This window comes from Hirundo rustica, chromosome 15 (assembly GCF_015227805.2).
Source record: "Hirundo rustica isolate bHirRus1 chromosome 15, bHirRus1.pri.v3, whole genome shotgun sequence".
Classification (NCBI taxonomy): Eukaryota; Metazoa; Chordata; class Aves; order Passeriformes; family Hirundinidae; genus Hirundo; species Hirundo rustica.
This window is the reverse complement of record NC_053464.1, coordinates 10,383,582-10,401,235: the sequence shown is the minus strand read 5'-3', so window position 1 is coordinate 10,401,235 and position 17,654 is coordinate 10,383,582. Positions and strand designations below refer to the sequence as shown.

The following is a 17,654-nucleotide window of genomic DNA, read 5'->3' as shown; positions in this document are numbered from 1 at the left end:
TGTTTGGTATCCCAGGGCTTTCAGCTAAGGTTGTGACATTTCTTTCCCCCTGCAGCTACGCAGCTAAATTCAAGAAGACACGCGTTGCCATTTAACAGCCCTGGAGAAAAGCCCTGAACGGTGTCACCTTGTTTAACCAGAGCCAAAGGCTGACATGGGCACATCCCTGTTGTGGATTTACAGGCAGAGTAAACAGAGCTGAGCCCTGCTGGCTTGCCTGGAGCTCCCTGCCGTGCCTGGGGGAGCTGCAGCTCCTGCAGCCGCAGAGCCCGCGGTGCCGGATGCTCCCGCAGCCGCCGCAGCAGGGCTGCAGGGCAGCCTCTCCTTCCTTGGCAAGGCAGGCGCTGCCAGGCACAGCCTTTGAAATAATCATCAGCCAGTGATGCTAATCTAGCTCGTGCAAGGTGCTGTCTGCTTTCTGCCGCCCCTTTTTTTTTTTTTTTTTTTTTTTTTTTTTGTCAGTGTATTTATTTTAAATAACTGAGCAGGGCACTTTCAGCCTGATTGTGGCTAAAGGATCTCTGACACGAATGGGGTTTGCCTTGCTGGCAGACTTGGCAATTATTCAGGTAATACAGAGCTGGCAATATATCTTTATGTTTAGCAGGGAAAACGAGCAGGGAAGTTGGAAAGCAAAGTTGCAGGGATGCTGGAGAGAAGCCATGCAAAATATTAATACTCAAACAGCAGTGATGTCCTGAACAAAGAGCAAATGACGATAAAAAAATAACATATATCAAACATACCAACACTGGTTATCTTTTGGGAGACAAGGTCTTGTAGTAAAGCCTCAATTGCAGGATTATGTCGGGAATACAACTCGTACCGATTAATGCCAATGTGGAATTTTAACCAGTTTGGGTAGGAGTCTATGGAGGTTTCTCCAGTTGGCAAAAACTCTTCTTGATGATCTTCATTTTGCCTACCACCGAAAAAAGAAGAAGAAAAAAAAGAATGATACAACAAAAACCCAAAGGTGAGGAGAAAGAAATAATGTTACAGTTTGTAACAAGCATCAAGAAACAGGGCTTCAAAATGTGCCAACTTGGAAAGGCAAAGTGCCACAGAAGGGAGGGAGGTCCCAGGTTCCTCCCTGAACCAGGAGCCTGCTCCAACCTGGAGCTAATGGGGAGATGATTCTCACTTCCCCCCATCCTGCCTGATTTAACATCCATGGAAGTCAGGAGCAAAACTGAGAGTGGCATCACTGAGCACTGGCCCCTCTATAGCAGAACCTCCGATCACAAGTTTTACCTTGTGTTTAAGTTGCATAATGCTGCACGCAGTTTTACAGGTCTGACTCGAACAACAGCATCATCCTGAACCTTAATTTAACAGGGACATGGGGCAGGAAACCAAGAGTGCAGCAGAACCTGACCTGTGGTGCCCAATGCTCCCACTCCCTCTTCCCTAGAGAGGGAGAACGAGAGGAACTGCATCACTCTGAACTGGTTACTAAAGAAGAACTGGCTGGTCTTGCCCCTTCTCGAGCAGTAGGAACATACTGTAGCAGGGAATTAATTTAAATGACCATTACCTTCTGAATTTCACTTTGGTTCTGCAAACTTTGGCTGCAACCACTAAAAAAAATATGTACAACTGGCAGCTGCATTGTGGATATTAGGGCTGATTTCACTCTTCACCTACTGAACAGACTAACCCATATTTTTGATGCAGAGTTCTCTGTGTTTACACTCATCTCCAGATGTTCGGGCTTTTTTTTTCTTCTTCTTCTTTTTCTTTCAGAGAACCCAAAACTTTCCAGGTTATTTCCCTTCACAGTCAGTTAGGATTATTAGATGGAAGGGGCCTGGACAATTCACATGCTCATGGGGCGGAAATCAGAATTATTTATACTCTTTTTCTAAGGGTTTAGATCATGCTGGCTGCTCTGCAGCTTGACAGAGCTTTTGCACGGTACAATGCAGCTGTTTAAACATTACAATGTCACTGTGTTTGGAAGAGGGTGCTGTTGTATTAGACAACCCTTTTGATTTTTCAGTCATTGAATTTCTCAGCATTTCTTAGGAGCCAACAGGGCATACGATTCACAGAGGCAACTGACTGCTTTGAAGGCTGGAGAGCAGCGGAGGTGCAGGGCACTGGGAATTAATTGAGGATGAAAAATGTAGCACAGATCAGATCCTGAAAGCGGCAGTACCTGCCAGGATGAATGCCTTTGTGGTACTAGACCTTGCTTTTGAGAAAAGTTAATGTATTACTGCCTGGCCTCACTGCTCAGCCCCTTCACCTTTGGCTGAGAGACTGGGAAGGTGCTGGAGAGGAAGGCTCACCCTGAGCTCAGCCTCTTCCTCACACCGTTCTTCTGGCAGCATCTACCTCGGCTGCAGCTGGAGATGGGGCAGACCGACCCCCTCGGCCCCAGCGCTCCGGCCTTTCTCGTGCTCCCGCGTTTATTCTGTATTTCAGAGCATTAATTTTCCGAAGCAACACGACCGGGCGAGCCTGAGAACGGCTCCTCTTTTTCCCAGTGACCCCGAAAAGCTCCGCTCAACCTTCCTCCCGCTTCCACCCAGCCACGACACCCCCAAGCCCGCGTTACCCCCGAAGGGCAGCGACCCGGGGGACACACGCCACGTCCCCACCCCTCCCCGCGTCCCCCCCCCCCGCTCCATGGCCACTCACCACTCGGGCTGCTCGGCCGCCCGCGGGTTGAACCTGATGTCGCTGTTGACATTGAAGAGGAGGTCGCCGTCGGCCAGCGGGGGCAGGGCCGCTCGGTACAGCGGGTGCTGGAAGAGCGCGGCCAGCGGGGCGGCGTTGCCGGCGGGGGGCGGCGGGCGCGGCGCCCCGGGGCCGATCAAGCGCCGCGCCCTCCCCGCCGCCGCCGCCGCCGCGCCCCCCGCCGCCCGCGCCGCCGCCGCCGCCCGCCGCCCGCTCCGCCGCCTCCCGCGACTGCGACGAGAGGTTGGAGGCCGGCTCGGCGCTGAAGTCCTGCAGGATCCGCAGCGTGTGCTTGCCGGGCCAGCGCGGAGCGGCGGCGCGGGGCGGCGCGGCGGCGGGCGGAGGGCAGGAGCAGCCCGGGCGGCCCTCGGGGCCCCGGCGCTCCAGGCGCGGCAGCAGGTCGATCATGATGTGCATGGTGCAGGCGACGAGGAACACCATGAGGATCAGCACCCGGAACTTGCGGACCAGGAGCATTTTCATGGCCGGGGCGGCTGATGAATTACCGGGGGAGGGGGAGGGAGGGGAGGCGGCGGACAGAGCCCGGGCGGGCGCGGGGCTGCCGGGCCCCCCCCGGGGCTCCGGCGTGCTCCTCTCGGGTCGGGAAGAGAGCGATCAAGTCAATAAAGTTACCTCCATAGGCGCCGAGAAATAAACAGGCTAAACCCGATAGGTCCTCATGTCTCAGTATCATCAAGAACTTGGGAGGGGGAGGGGAAAAAAAATAAAAAGGAAAAAAAAAATTTTTTTTTTAAAAAAAGGAGCTCCGGACCGAGCCTTTAAAATCAACAGGAAAACAATGCCAGCGGCATGGTAATATAGAAAGCCATCTGTTCACGATTTCTCCCTCTTTTTATTACGGGGATCACAACAAACAGGGAGAACCGGCTCTCGGAGAGAAACAGACATCAGACACAGGCGCTGATTAAATAAAATTAAAAAAAAAAAAATAAGGGGAAGAGGAGGGGGGAAAGAAAAATATTAAGAAAACCTGCGCGGTAAGGCGACAGAAGAAAAAAAATCATCCATAATATTTGGCTGTGCTGGAAACGCTGACTCCCTTCTCTTGGATTTGAGCAGTGATGCAGCAGAAGCGCTCCCCGCTCGCTCTTGCTCCCTCTCTTCTCTCAGACTCTTTAAGAACATTGGCCGGAAAATCATTTTCTTAGAGCGGTTCCAGTTTCTTCATCCATCGCGTCCAGTGCTTGGGAGAGATTAGTATGTTCAACTGAGATCGAGTCTGGGTGGCTGCTGTATCCGAGCTGGGCTTGTGCTTTGGCTTGGGTTGGTTTTTTTTGGCTGCAAAACTGTCAGATGGCACAACTGCAACATAAAGGTTAAATATGGCACAGGGAAGGAAAAAAAAAAAAAAAAAAAAAAAAAAAAAAAAAAAAAAAAAAAAAGAGCGGAGAGAAGGAAGGATTAGAGAAAAGAAACTAATATGAATCAGTAGAGGTTCTTTTTAGCGTAGAGGTCTTTGATCTCTGCTGGGTCTTACAGATCTTTTAAAGAGAGAGAGAAAGGAAGAGAGAAGGGGGAGAGAAGGGAAAAGCGGGGAGAGATCTTTGGCAGGTGCAGAGTGAAAACCTCTTTCAGCTACACTGAATTCTGGAGACTGGTTGGACTAGTAGCTCTGCAGCTCCAGCTTTCAGTGGGTGTGTTAAATATTATGAGCGAGCCATGATTCCTGCCTTCCTCACGTCATAGTTAGGAGATTGGCTAAATAAACGCTACAGTGATAGTAACAGGAAAACCTCAACCAAAAGAGGTTTTTTTTTCCCTCCTCTCCTCCCTCCTTCCCACCCCCCCTTTTCATTCTACTGCAGCTCCAACTGGGGCAAGGAGAGGGCGTCTGTTCCACAAAGGTTTGGGAAAAAAAATATATAAAGGATTAAAAAAAAAAAAAAAAAAAAGAAGAAGAAAATCTGTACTAGCAGCATTGCGAAGCAGCAGCTCGGAGTGTGCCCGGGCTGGGATCGGCGGTTCTGCTCCGTCACTGCCCGGGCTGGCAAGCGGCGCAATGCCCGCTGCGCTCGCCCCCAGCCCGGCAAGGTCAGCTCGGGAGCCGCGGGCTCCGCTTCCCCCGGGAGCAGCTCTTGAGTCTAATCCGAGACCCCTGGGGCTGTGACAACCTGTCAGGGCGCTGCCCTCCGTCCTGCCGCCTTCCCCGGGCAGCTGGCTCCGTGTCCGGGTGGCCCATAGGCCAGTGGAAGCGGTGGTCCTGGGGCCAGCGCAGCTCCGAGTGCTGCTGGCGGCTGGCTGAGAGCGGGGGCACTCTGCGGGAAGGAACGAGCTGCTCCCGGTTCTTCGGGTGACCAGGCAGGGATGCTCAGAGCTGCTGATTTCTGTCTTTGGGCAGAGTTCCCCTGGATTCTCTGGCCCATAGCAGGGCTCCAACAGCTGTTGAGTTGGGCTGTAGGAGGAGTGAGAAAGGTAAAGTGCTTACTCCGACCCACCACCGCCTTTCCACATAATCACCTCAGTGCTGAATGTGGTGGTCCTTTTTGTTTTGGTGGGGTTTTTTGTTGTGTTTTTTTGTTTGTTTTGTTTTGTTTTTGTGGGTTTTTTTTTGTTTGTTTGCGGTTTTTTTTTTGGGGGGGGGGTTGTTTTTGTTTTTTTTTTCCTCTGCCTTAAGCCACATTAAAGTACTTCTTTTCCTCAAAAAGTCTTCCTGCATCCACCAGGCTCCATCCAGCACCGTTCCCTTACTGTCACTTCTGCAGAGCCCTGTGCTCTGCACTCCTCTGAAGCACATCCGTGCAGTATTACAGTGGCACCATGGTTTGCACAAGGGAAATCACTGATTTTCCAGCAGGAAAAAAATAAAGGACTGATGAACAAAAACAAACAAACAAACAAAAACAACAAAAAACCAAAACAAAAAAACCCCCCAAAAACCAACAACAACAACACAAAAACCACAACCCCAAACAAACAAACACAAAACAAACAAACAAAAACACACACAAGAAAAAACACCTAACAGGACCATGGTCAGATGGACTGCTCTGTACCTTTGCAGAGGGACAAAGCTTGCTGCCCTAGGGCTGCCTTGTAGTCCCAGGGTTCAGAGGTTCATCTGGATCCTCCAAGTATTGGTGTACTTAGTCACAGAAGAACGTTTTACTACAGAGCCAGAAGCTAGGCTTTCTGTCTATTCCCACTTTTTTTCACTAAGATCAGCCTGGACAAGCTGTCTGGACAGCTGACTGCATGGCTGATGGAGGAGGGCAGCAGAAGCCGGTGAGGGCTGAGTGCAGGGTACTTGGTTCCCTGGGTATCACTTTTGTTACACTCTGCCACGGGTCTTTAAAGAGTTCTGGGGAAGCTGTTTGTAGCACTTCAAGTGAGGAGAGATAATTATCTCCTTTAGCGAGGCACAGTAGAATTTGCAAATTTTAGCTACATGGAAGTTTTTGTTTTGTTTTGTTTTCCTTAGTGTTTACCCTACTAAAGCCGAAGTCCATGATGTTAGATGGAGGTGAAACTGAGCAAGTCTGAGGAGAAAGTTACAAATTGCTTAAGAGAGGTCTTTAACTTAAAGTTGTTTGAATTTACTTTGCAGTAAAAGAACATTGTGTCAAAGGTTTTCAATTCAGTGTGTAAGAGTTACATAATGAAAGGGAGACTGGCTTTGAAATATAACGCAGGCAACAAGATGCAGCTAATTACATGACTTTCAAGGGGTGAAAATGACCGCATTACGAACAAGTAACTAATTCCTTGAAACTACAAGTTTTTGTTTTCATCAGTGTGACCTTTAGTGCATATTGTCTAATTAGTAAGGTATGGCTTCATCTAAATTGTGTCTGCCTGTAAACTGAACCTCCCTGTCTTCCAGGAGCTGTTTATTCCTTGAGTCTTTTAAACGTTTGAGTTTTATCTAAGGGTGTGAGATTTGTAGATGTACTGTATCCTCTTCTGTAACTGACCTTTTTGGACAAGTTTTGCCTGGACCAAAGTTCCCCAGAGATGTGAATAAAAGAGAGTTGTCTCTGCATTTATTTCTCAGCTTCAGTATCCACAAATGCCTTTAGCCACTGGTCATCTGTGATGCAGGATGCACTGGCCAGTTGGTGAACTCTGGCAGAGAATGAGCTTGCAGCTTTGCTTTGGATTAAGGAAAATGCATAATTCCCTGTTTCCTGAGGCTTCTTCCTCTGTCCTGAAGACTGGTAATGGTCAGCACCAGCCGTGTGCTACAGCCCCTCTGTGCCTCTGTTCTGTGGTGATTGGTGAAGCCAAAAGAATGAAGCCAGAGCTCGACTGGCTCTTCCCAAATTCCTGTGGGCTCCCCCTGTAGCTCACCACACAAGGATACCAGCCTACCTGCTTTCCTATCAACCTTTCCCGTGAGCAAGAGTCCTGCTCCTGTCCTGCAGTCCCTGTGCCTTGGGTGTGAGTGAAGGGACCCCTCTCCCCTCTCTGATCATCTCTTTGGCAACACAAAATCACTGCCAATCTCACATTTGCGTTCCTGCTGGTGACCCCGTGGGGCTGGCAGGGAGCCTGGTGTTCTGGCCAGGGAGATGGGGACTGGAGGATCTGCTGGGCTGGGAGGGATGAGGTGGCTTGTGGTCAGGAAGCCAGGGATTGTTGATGTGTGAAAACACTGGGAGAGGTCAGGAGCTGGGCTGCAGGTCAGGATAGTCTGGAAATTGTGTGGCAGGCAGCAGGCAGGCTCAGGGACTGGGTGTAAGGTATTCCAAGGCTGGTGCAGCTTCCCAGAACAATTTCATTGCTGGCCCTGGGCAAGAGTGAGCTTGGTGCAAGAGAGTTTGTGCTTGTCCTGGGATCTGGGGGTTGTGTGATCCACCCTGCTAGGGAAGGGATCCCTTTTTCTGCTGCAAGGAAGGAAATGGAGATTTGTGTCCATGAGCCCTACATCCCTGTACATGTACGGTGAGGCCCTGCCCCATCCCTTTCAGTGCAATATTTGCATGCAAATTACCTCCTCTGGCTTCAAACATTTGCCCTCAAGACTTGATAAAAACCCCAGCATTTGTGATAACTGTTGATTATTGTTCAAGCAGGTTTTTAAGTACCAAACTTGTTAGCATAGAGCCACAGGGTCTTTGTAATGGTGCCTAATTTGGACAGTTGTGAGTTAGAAGCAGAAGATAGTTGTTTATTATTTAACTTTCCAAGTTAACTTGGTCTTAGTAAGGAACAGTTAAATGTTTCTCCTGAACTAAACTCTACACCCCTCATGTGGAATTCCAATAAGTGTCAAAGAGCTTTTTATTTCTGCTGTGTTGTGTGTGGGACCAGCATTACCCCTGTAATTGCTGGCATTATGTAAACAAGAAAATAATCAGTACTTAATGGAATATTATGACATCAATAAGTCATTGCATACAGCTCATTTCAAGAATATAAATGAAATCAAGTCACTTACATCAACTTTTTATTTTATTTTTGGTCAGCGAATTAAAATCTTTTTTTTATTGAAGTACTTGAATGTTATTGGGAATTTCACATTGGATTGCTACAATCACAAGCCAGGATTGCTTTGGCTCTAACAGGCTTTTTAATTTGGTATTACAAATTGGCACTCAGCACTTCTTTGCATGTTCTACCTTTGCTTTTATTTAATAATACAATCAAGAATTCAGGAGGGGCTACTGTCGTACGTCTTGGAATTTCTTCATTGTTTAGTGCATTAATTAGTAGCTTATCTGCTGCTGAAATCTGTGTAGATGTTTATTTCCCCCACTTTTGTCTGCCTGCCTCACTGAGCAGCGACAATGGTCAGTGTACGTGATAGTGTATTCAGGTAAATAAATGAAGCATGGTTTGGGGTGAGTAAACATACCCAGCTATTATTTTCTGTTATAACGGTTTACAGCTTTCTGATGTAAGGCTTGAATGCAGCAGGGCAAGCTATAAGTCAGGCCTGATTGCACATTTTGAATCAGTGTAATATTTTTATTGTGACTTCTAATGGAAAAATGGATTTTGCTTCCTGAGAGCCTCAGTCTATGATGCTGGAAGTCCTGAGGGCATCACATGCCCTGCCTGACCCCTGTGGCCACGCTGCCCAGGGTCCTCTCCCTGCTCTCCCTCTGAGGATTCATGTGCTGACCTGATTTATTGGTGCTTTGCCTTATCAACACAGATGACACTGGCACTCTAATGGGTGCTGCATGTTAACCTCCCAACCTGCCAAAATCACTTCCATTGCTGAGGAATACACTTGGTATTCCTGAACAGGAGGTGATTCCATAAGCTTGATTTCACTGTCAGCTTTTTCTGCTCGTGAAGAATCAGCAAGGCATGTTTCAAGTGGTCTGCTGATATTTTTTCAATAATACATTCTAATGTTCTTTTGGCTGTCTTCTGGCCCAGGGTTTTGTTAAGTATTTGGTATTTTTTTGAATGAATCTTGACTGGATCTCCACTCCCAAATCACAGAGGCAGTGTGATCACCCGCTCCTTCCCGTGGTGGCTTTGCTAAAGTTGCCTGAAGGGACACTGAGCTGCAAGCTGGAGCTAAATGGTGCTGAAAGGAGGGACTGGTCCTATCAGATCATCAGGACTGGGCAAAGGGGGACTCTGTGTGGAAACACATCACCAGCCCCAGCTGATTTCAGAAAGATAAAGCTTCCAGCTCCAGCCTTTTGCTTTTGAGCGTTCCCATTCTTTAATTTGGGATACAATATTCTGGATGATTTAAACCCCCAGGGTTTTCTTGATCAACCTGTTGAAAGCACTGAGCTGGTCATTCTACTCAGACAGTGGAACAGGAAGTTCTTTTCCCTGCCTGTTTGTCACTCCTCAGCTGTTGCTGCTGCAGATCAAGGGTTGGCTCCTCAGCTGGTATCAGCCAGCCCTGGTTTCAATGAAATGCCATCTAATTATATCAGCTGAGGATCTGGACCACAATGCTTAATTCTTCCACTGTTTGGAACAAAGAGCTGCCTGGCTATGCGAGAACAAAATTCTTCTTGTTGCTGGAGTGATGGGGTTGGGCCTCTGGAGGGATTACATTTACTGGAGGCATTCAAGTGGAGTAGTGATCTTGCATATAGCTACACTACAGAGGGGCTGAGAAATTACCTTCCTAAGTGGTAGGATGTTATAAAGAAAATTAGTTGTTAGGAGGTTGTCTTATCTAAAAATTATCCCTGAGACCAAGTCAAAACAAATTATCTTGATGTGCATGACATAAGAGCATGCACTGCTTGAGTTATCGTAATTTCATCTTCTTATAGCAACAAATTCCTCTAAAAATAATTGTGATCAAATAACCTGTGCTCCTTGTGGACTTCCTGAGTTAGTGCATGAATCTTTGTAAAGCGTAGAAAACATGGCTTGCTAAATTACACATAAAATAAATTTGCTTTCAGTGAAATTAAGGAAGCTACCTGATTTATGCCAGGAAAAAAATTCATCCTGATGCTAAAACAAGGTGTAGCTACACATGCACACAGAAAGCTTCTACTGCTGCAGTGTGCAGTCACACAGAGACCTATTTGAGTGCATACAAAACCATGAACAGCCTAACTGTATACTGAAGAATCTCTTCTGGGGATTCTTTTTTATATTTTAGTCTAATTTTTATTTGTATGGATGTTTTGACATCTCAACTTGGGCTTTTTGTCCTCTTGGATGGCTAATTTTTCAATCAAATCATTTAAAAAAAACCAACAAAACACCTGAGAAACAGAGCAAACCACAAGATATTTTAAGCATGTGACAGCCTGAAATAGAAATTAAAATACTAATAGAAACCCTCATGGGCGAGTCCTACAACTAGGCAGTGTATCCTAATAGGCTGTGAGTTACTCTGCTCCTGGGAGACACCAGGGTTCTCCCCAGCTTGGATGCTCCTTGCCAATGTGATTCTGCTTGTCTGTTTGCCCTGGAGAATTTTGAGATCTGTTAATAAAAGCTACAACAGGAGGGAAATGGTGATATTTTAGGTCTTGCCTCTTTGGAGAATAATTCATACTCCTGACTTTAACCCCATGAGAAATTCCGAATCCTGAAAATATTCTTGACAGGAAGGTCTGAAACACTGGGACTTGGGGTGAGTCCTGGAGTCATGAAACCCCTTAAACCTGGCAGAGTCCAAGTTTACATTCACTATTTCTTGGCTTGGTGGGAGCTCCCTTTCTGGTAAATTTTCCCTTGCCCTGTGGTTTGGGGCTCTCCTTGCCCCCCTCTGCCAGCTGACACTGCTGCTGTCACCCTGCTGAAGCAGCTGCTGCAGTCCCAGGGTGTGCAGATCCTGCTACACAGCCCTGAGCTCAGAATTAACCCCTTCCAGGCTGAATTAGGATGGACCCAGGGCTGGTTTGGCCTCTAAGAAGATGTGGGGAGTCTGCTGTTATTTTGCCAAGGGAGGTGGTGAGGTCTTGGGGTCTCTCCCTCCCTTCCCATCAGCAGGATGAACTTTCCTGGAAGGGTTTTGTTGCCAGCGATTTCGGCTCCTCTAGTGCTAATCTGCTTTTTTTTCCCTAAGGGCTTTGTTTAATACTGCCTCACTTTCAGGATTGTTCTTTTTGCTATGTTGCGATAGTAAATTTTAGTGATTAGATGTGGCTATTCTGCATTTGTTGTTGAAGGTTGGAGGTGTGTAACCCTCGTGGTAAAGCAGCTTTGCTGTTATGGGGGAGGGACGTTCTCTGAGTTTGGGAATGTGTCAGGGTGCTGGGGGCAAGTTTGTTTTCTGTATCCATTTTTTCCTGTCAGACCTTGGGCTTCTCCAAGGCATGGGTTCAAAAACAACGGAGACAACTTAGGTGCCTGAGCTGGAGGCATAATTGCCATGGACTCCCTTGTAAATCTGACCTAATTGCCTTTGGGTTTGTCACTTACTTGAGAGAACAGCACGGTTTTCCACGTATGGGTTGGAGTAATTTGATTTGATTTATCTGCTCTGTCTCTTCAGAGATGGGTGCCTTGGGCCAGGGTTCTGTGTTCTGAGTTTGTACAGAGCCTACAGCAAGCGAGCTGTCCTCAGGTGAAACACAGGTTGGAAGGAGAATGGGGATAATATCCACACACAAACCTGTAATCCAGTGGAGAGGAGTGCTCACTTACCTTCACTGGTGGAAGACAAAACTCCGGGCAGTTGCCAAGAAGTGTGTCAAGGTTATGACCCTCAGGTGGGCTGGAAACAGGAATGTCAGACGTGCAAAGTGAAAGTGGTTTCGAGTGCAGGCTTTGTCCTTGTCGGGTTCTTTGAAGATTGAGGTAACCTAAAAAGAAAGGGGAAAAAAAAAGGTTTCCATGGAAATTTTTGAAGCCGGAGGAGCGAATATTGGTGTTGGCTTTGTTCTGTGTTCTTCACAGCTGATAGAAGTCACAGTGTAAATGGACTTAACTGCTGAGTGACCTTTGACAAAGCCGGATAGGAAGTCTTTGTTGTTGTTGTCAGTGATGGTAATTTCCGTTTTTTTTTTTTTTTTTTCAAGGTAAGAAGTCTTTTTCGGTGTGGTGATTCACTAGTTTTAACTGAAACTTTGAGACAGAGACATGGTGACAAGATAGTGATTGCAGTGAGTAACAAGGCTCAGTCAATTATTGACCAGCCCATCTCAGCACCTTTGTTTTCCTTGCTGACAAAATATCACAACCTTTATACAAAGAGCTGAGCCGGCAGGAACCCAGCATTGCTCATTCTGGATGTCACTGTGAGAAATGAACATTTTCTTGTTATAAAGTGAATTGAATTCTCTCCTTGCAAAGTTTCTTCCCATTATCTTTTGGATTAGCACTCTGTACGTGGCTGTCTGCTCTGATTTCTGTCCTTTCTCATAGGAAAAGATGCAGAAGAAGTAAAAGCCAATGCAATGGCTGTTTTCTGAAATATTTTACAAGACACCCTAGCACAGCCAGCTAGGGCAGGGCTAGGATAGCCCAGATCTCACCTGGAACCCTTCAGACATGACTGCCGTACATAAAATGCTAATGTGCTGGCTCACATTTCTGAATCCAACTTCAGGAGGTGTATCTGCTCTTGGCACTGGAGCACATGGGCTTTGTAGTGACAGTGGCTGCAAAGCTCTGCTCTGCTCACATTTTGTGGCGCAAAGGTGTGCAGCTCCCTTTCTCTTCTCCAGCTCTTTTCAAATACAGGTTGTGCCCTTCTGGCGGGTTAGCCAGGGTGGGATGGGACTTTTCTGTGCATTTTACATAGGTGTTACTCCATTCAGCACTGGTGTAGCTCTGAAAAAGGTTTAATGCTTGAGATCCCGGAAGGGGTAGTGCCATGGCTCAAAGCTTTCTGCCTTGATGTGACAGCAAGAGGCTTTCTTCAGTTGGATTGGGTTCCCTCAGCTTGAGGTGAGCCAGCAAAACCTGCCTGGCCTCCTCATTTGTTCACTGAAATCAACAGAAGTTTGACATTCAAGGACTGAACAGGTTGAAGTGAGAGGCTGGTGGAGCCCTTGCACATTATTCCATCAGCGGGAACAGAGCTCCTGCTCAGCTCAGAGTGAATAACCCCATAAATGTGAGCAGAGTTCCTTCCCAACCCACTCATGATCACTGTTTTGCTGGACTAAATTCTGCAAGACTCAAATGGATGATAGTGGAGAACTTCATGTAAAGCCATGGATGTGTTTTTCTTGTTAGGCCACTTTAGAATTCCAGTCTACAAATGGAGTTGAGGTGGGCAAGTCAGGTTTTAGGGGTAATAAAGTGAAAATTAAATGTAGTAGTCACAGTGTGCAGCGATACAAACACAGGATCTGATTGCTCCTGTCCCACAGATAAATAAACCAAAAGGAAAAATAAAAGTCACATGAGGAACAAAGTAGCAGCAAATTCAGGAATGCATCAAAGAGAGCACAGTGAAATTGTCATAGTTTACAAAAAAAGTTTGGGAAAAAAAAAAAAAAAACCAAAACAACAAAGTTAAAAGGATAAAAATCAAAGGAAGAACAAAAGGAAATAGGGATAAATAAATTAAAGAACAAAATTGTGAAGCAAAAGAGCAAAATGTCATATACAGAGGGACCGAAAATGAAGGACAGAAAAATAATGAAACAAGGGAATAGCAAATGGTGAGATGCAGCTTTGAGCATCGTTTGCATAGGTGTTCGTAGTCCAATATGAACACTTCCTTTGTAATTTTGATTTTCTATTCTTTTATTGTTTCTCAGCCCAGAAAAGAAAATTATAAGTTCCTTCCAATAATAATTCCAGGTAGGCTGTGCCTTCTGCCCCTGGGATCTGCAGAAACAGCGCTGTGGGTAGTCCAGGCCTGCTTGGATGCTTTGCTGTGTAACCCTGGCAGAAGTGGGTGGGGGTTGCAGATGGCAAAGGGCAGAGCACTAGAAAGTGCTGGAGTTTGAGTAGGACTTGGGGGTGTTCCTGACAGTGGGGTGAAGGCTTGTGGAGGCTGGGGAGGAGTCTTTGATGGAGGTCTGACAATGTGTGACTGGTCCCATCTGCTGCCTATGGAGTGGTGCACAGGAACATGAAGTACTTCTGCAGTCCACAGGGTACTTTATGCACTGAGGAAGATGACATTTTCCAGAGTCTTGCATGTAGCTGTTGTTTGGAAACTCGATATGGAGATCAGCATGTAAATTAGGGTCAGAAGGTCCCCACATGCCCCCCTGCACTGGTGCTCAGGGCACAGCAGCCCTGGGCAAGGGCTGAGGCTGCTCTGGGGCTGTAGCAGATGCCCAAGCACACTCCAGGGTGATCCCATTACAGAGAAAGCACAAAAGTTTCAGAGCTTAATTACTCAATTTTCCACCTGTTTGGTATTACTAACCTTTGGCAAAATGGGAGTGAAGTGGCCATTGTGTCTCACGGGTCCAGCTAGACCCAAACCATTTCTCTTGTAAAGGAACCTTCCCCTCCACACTGGATCTGGCATTTTGGTCTCTCCTCAGAAGGGAGACATTGGCATTGCTGCAAAACAGTTCAGAGTTCAGTTTTATTTGCACTAAAATACAAATAGTCTGTGGTGAATTGACCCTAGATGGACACCAGGTACTCACCAGAACTGCTCTATCCTCAGCTGGACCAGGGAGACAAAAACAAGAAGCTTGAGGGTTGAGACAAGGGCAGGGAGAGATTAATCAACAATTACTGTTACAGGCAAAGAAGTCTCAGCTTGGGTAAACAAGTGTAATTTTTTGCCAGTCAAATCAGAGGAGGATAATGAGAAAAGAAATGAAGTATTAAAAAAGCCTTCTTTTGGTTCATTTTTTCCCAGGCTCAACTTTGCTTGTGTTTTCTCTACTTGCTGCCCCCAAAGTGGCACAGGGGTACAGGGAATGCAGGGAAGACTCTGCTCTGACATTTGGAGCACCCTTTACTCTCCCTCACCAGCCTGGGTGCCTGCAGAGTTGTTGCTCTTGTATAGCCTCTTCTCTCCTGCCTGCAGTTGTGAAGTTTTGTGGGGTTACTCCCCTCATTAAACAGATATCCCAGAGATGTCCTACTGCTGATGGGCTTGGTGGCAGGTCCCTCTTGGAGCTGGCTGGCATTGGCTCCGCTGGGCACAGGGGAAGCTTCTGGCAGCTTCTCACTGAAGCCACCCCTGTAGCCCCCGCATCTACCCAAACCTCGCCATGCAAAATGAATATATAACCCTACCCCAGGGGGAGATGCTGGCAGTTTAAATGCCCTGGAGCCTCTTTTCCAGCATTAAATTTATCGAGGCCATGCTCTGGTGCAGCAGCTCATCTGCTCTTGCCGTGGCAGCAGGAGATGGGGGAAGACAGCAAATGTGCTCCTGGTTGTGCCCCACAGGAGGGGCCATCTCCAGTAATTTTGTTCTTCACTTGCTGACAGCCAAGAAGGGCTGAGGAACAAACTGCAGTAAAGGAGAGTGAGGAGAGAAAAAAGGACTGAGCCTTAAAGAGGTGAGAGACACAGCAGTGGCAGTCACTTCTGAAGTCTTTTAACAGAAAATCATTTTCCCTTTTCCTTTGCTCTCCAGACCCCAGCGTTCAGAGGGCAGGGGCTGACTGCTGCCAGCTGGATCCTCCAGAGTTCTTTCAGCTTGGGCAGGCCAATGCCAATAGTGGGAAAAGTTACCCTGGATGCTGAATATTCACATTTGCATTCTTGAAACCCAAGCTGAACTTTTATTTAGTCTGAGTCATGATTCAAAAAATAAAATATGCACAGATCACAGTTGTGAAGAAAAGCAGCAGAAATGGCTTTTTGGCACAAACATATGCAAGCCATATTTCTCTAGAAGTAATTTCCCATGGAAATTTAACCTCTGAAGTACACTGAAGTAAAATTAAACAGTAGGTTTTGTAACATAAGATGGTATTGTCAGTCTGGCAAGTCTGGCAACCACAGAGAGTAACACAATATGAAAGAAATGGTACACCCCTATTTAGAACTAAAAACAAGGAGCTTTTCCCAGAGTCTGCATTAATGTTGCCATCCCTTTGTGACTATGGCCATGTCATTTAATCTCATTGCATCATCTGAAAATGGCTGTGAAATTAGTACCATATGTAGCCAGCACATAAGGGCCAAGGATGAATAAATCACAGTGAGGGAAGATCACATTGTCCTGAAAGAGGAGAACTTTTGGGAATGTGCACATCCGAAGTGACTTTATTTTGTTGTTTGCCTGATGGGTGAGTGGGCACGTGGTGAGTGCTTGCCCTGCTTGAGGTGAGGGAAGCATCACCAGCGGCATCCCTGGGGATCTGCCACAGAAGGTGGACGAGCCCTGTAGCTCCCTGGGTTGCTGGAGTTCCATCATGGTGATGGTCTGGGACCTGGGAGTGCTGGGGGCTGGCTGTGCCTGGGCTGGCCTGGCTGGCCAGATGTGCCTCTGCTAATAATAACAGGAATTGCCCTACGAGCACGGCTCCATCTGGGTCACTTGTGTAAGCTCGGGGTGTCGGCTCCTCTCCTCCAGGACAGGTTATGTAATCGCATCAGAAATCAAATATACCGTTTGGATTTCACCTTTTTCTGAACATCTGGCTGTTCACGTTTCAGGCCTGCTGATTTCATAGGGGTCCTGGTTAGAAAAAGGTTTTCTGTGCATGCAAGCATGGAAAACAAATGCTGAAAGGTTGCCCAGACAGTGACCTCGGAATTAATTTTCAAATTTGAGTGAATATCTTTATATTTTCTCTGCTTAAAGTTTCCATAAAAGCAGTGCTGTGTTGTGTGACCCCTCTAGCCCTAACTCTATGCCTATTTGAAAGCGTCCCTCTTTTCTCCAATGCTGCATTGCTGCCTCTGAAATCAGCAGAGAGAAGGGCAGTGGAGCCCTGCATTGCACTGAGATGTGACCTAAAGTTGGTGGCATTTACAAAGAGAGTCCAGTTGACTTCAGCAGGCTTTGGAGTGAGCTGGTAAAAGTCTGCTTGGCAGGGCACTCAGTGATGCCCTCGCAGCGTTTTAATTTCGTCCCTTTGCTGGTCTCAGATAGTGTGAACCTACTGACCTCTGGTGTGTGCTGATCATCTTCTGTTTTCCACCAGGGAAGCAAAGCTTGGGACAAGTTTTGCTGGAGAATTGTCAGGGAAGTGATTGCAGCTTTTAATTTGCTTGGCTTACTGGCTGAGGTCCATGTTGGCAGATCCTTCAGTAGCTCGTTATTGTCGGAGGCTTTTCTCCATGGGTGTTCTCTGCAGCTGCGCTGAAGGTATCTGCTACACCCGAGCTGTGTCCCCAGCCTCACCATCCTCTTCTCCAGTCAGCAAAGTCAATGGGGTTCTTTTTTTGGTCTCAGCAGCAGCATGTAAACATAAAGAAAGGTTTCACAGCCTTGCTCTTGATGGTTTTGAGTCCAGAGACTTCGAGGAAATAAGATAAGTGCGATCGTCTGTTCCTTCAAAGTCCCCACAGCATTTTTAACGGTACTTCTGATCGCTGTAGTAGATAATAGATACAATACATGCACCCATGCACATAAAACAGTGTTATTTTGTGCTTAGCCCATGTGTTTCATGTAGAAATCTGGATAACGGCCAGATCAGTAAATGACTCTCATTTTTAATGGAAATCAGAAACACAACAGA

General features: G+C 46.8%; 1 protein-coding gene across 1 annotated transcript in view; it reads right to left on the bottom strand.

Moving 5' to 3' along the window:
* FAM20C (FAM20C golgi associated secretory pathway kinase) overlaps positions 1-4,342 on the bottom strand; it is a 57,943-nt gene extending 53,601 nt beyond the window's left edge. The window contains 3 exon segments of the mRNA XM_040079339.2: positions 747-922; positions 2,647-2,889; positions 2,891-4,342. Coding sequence (XP_039935273.1) covers positions 747-922; positions 2,647-2,889; positions 2,891-3,168 — 697 coding nt within the window. The 5' untranslated portion in view covers positions 3,169-4,342.
* Positions 4,343-17,654: the final 13,312 nt, after the last annotated feature.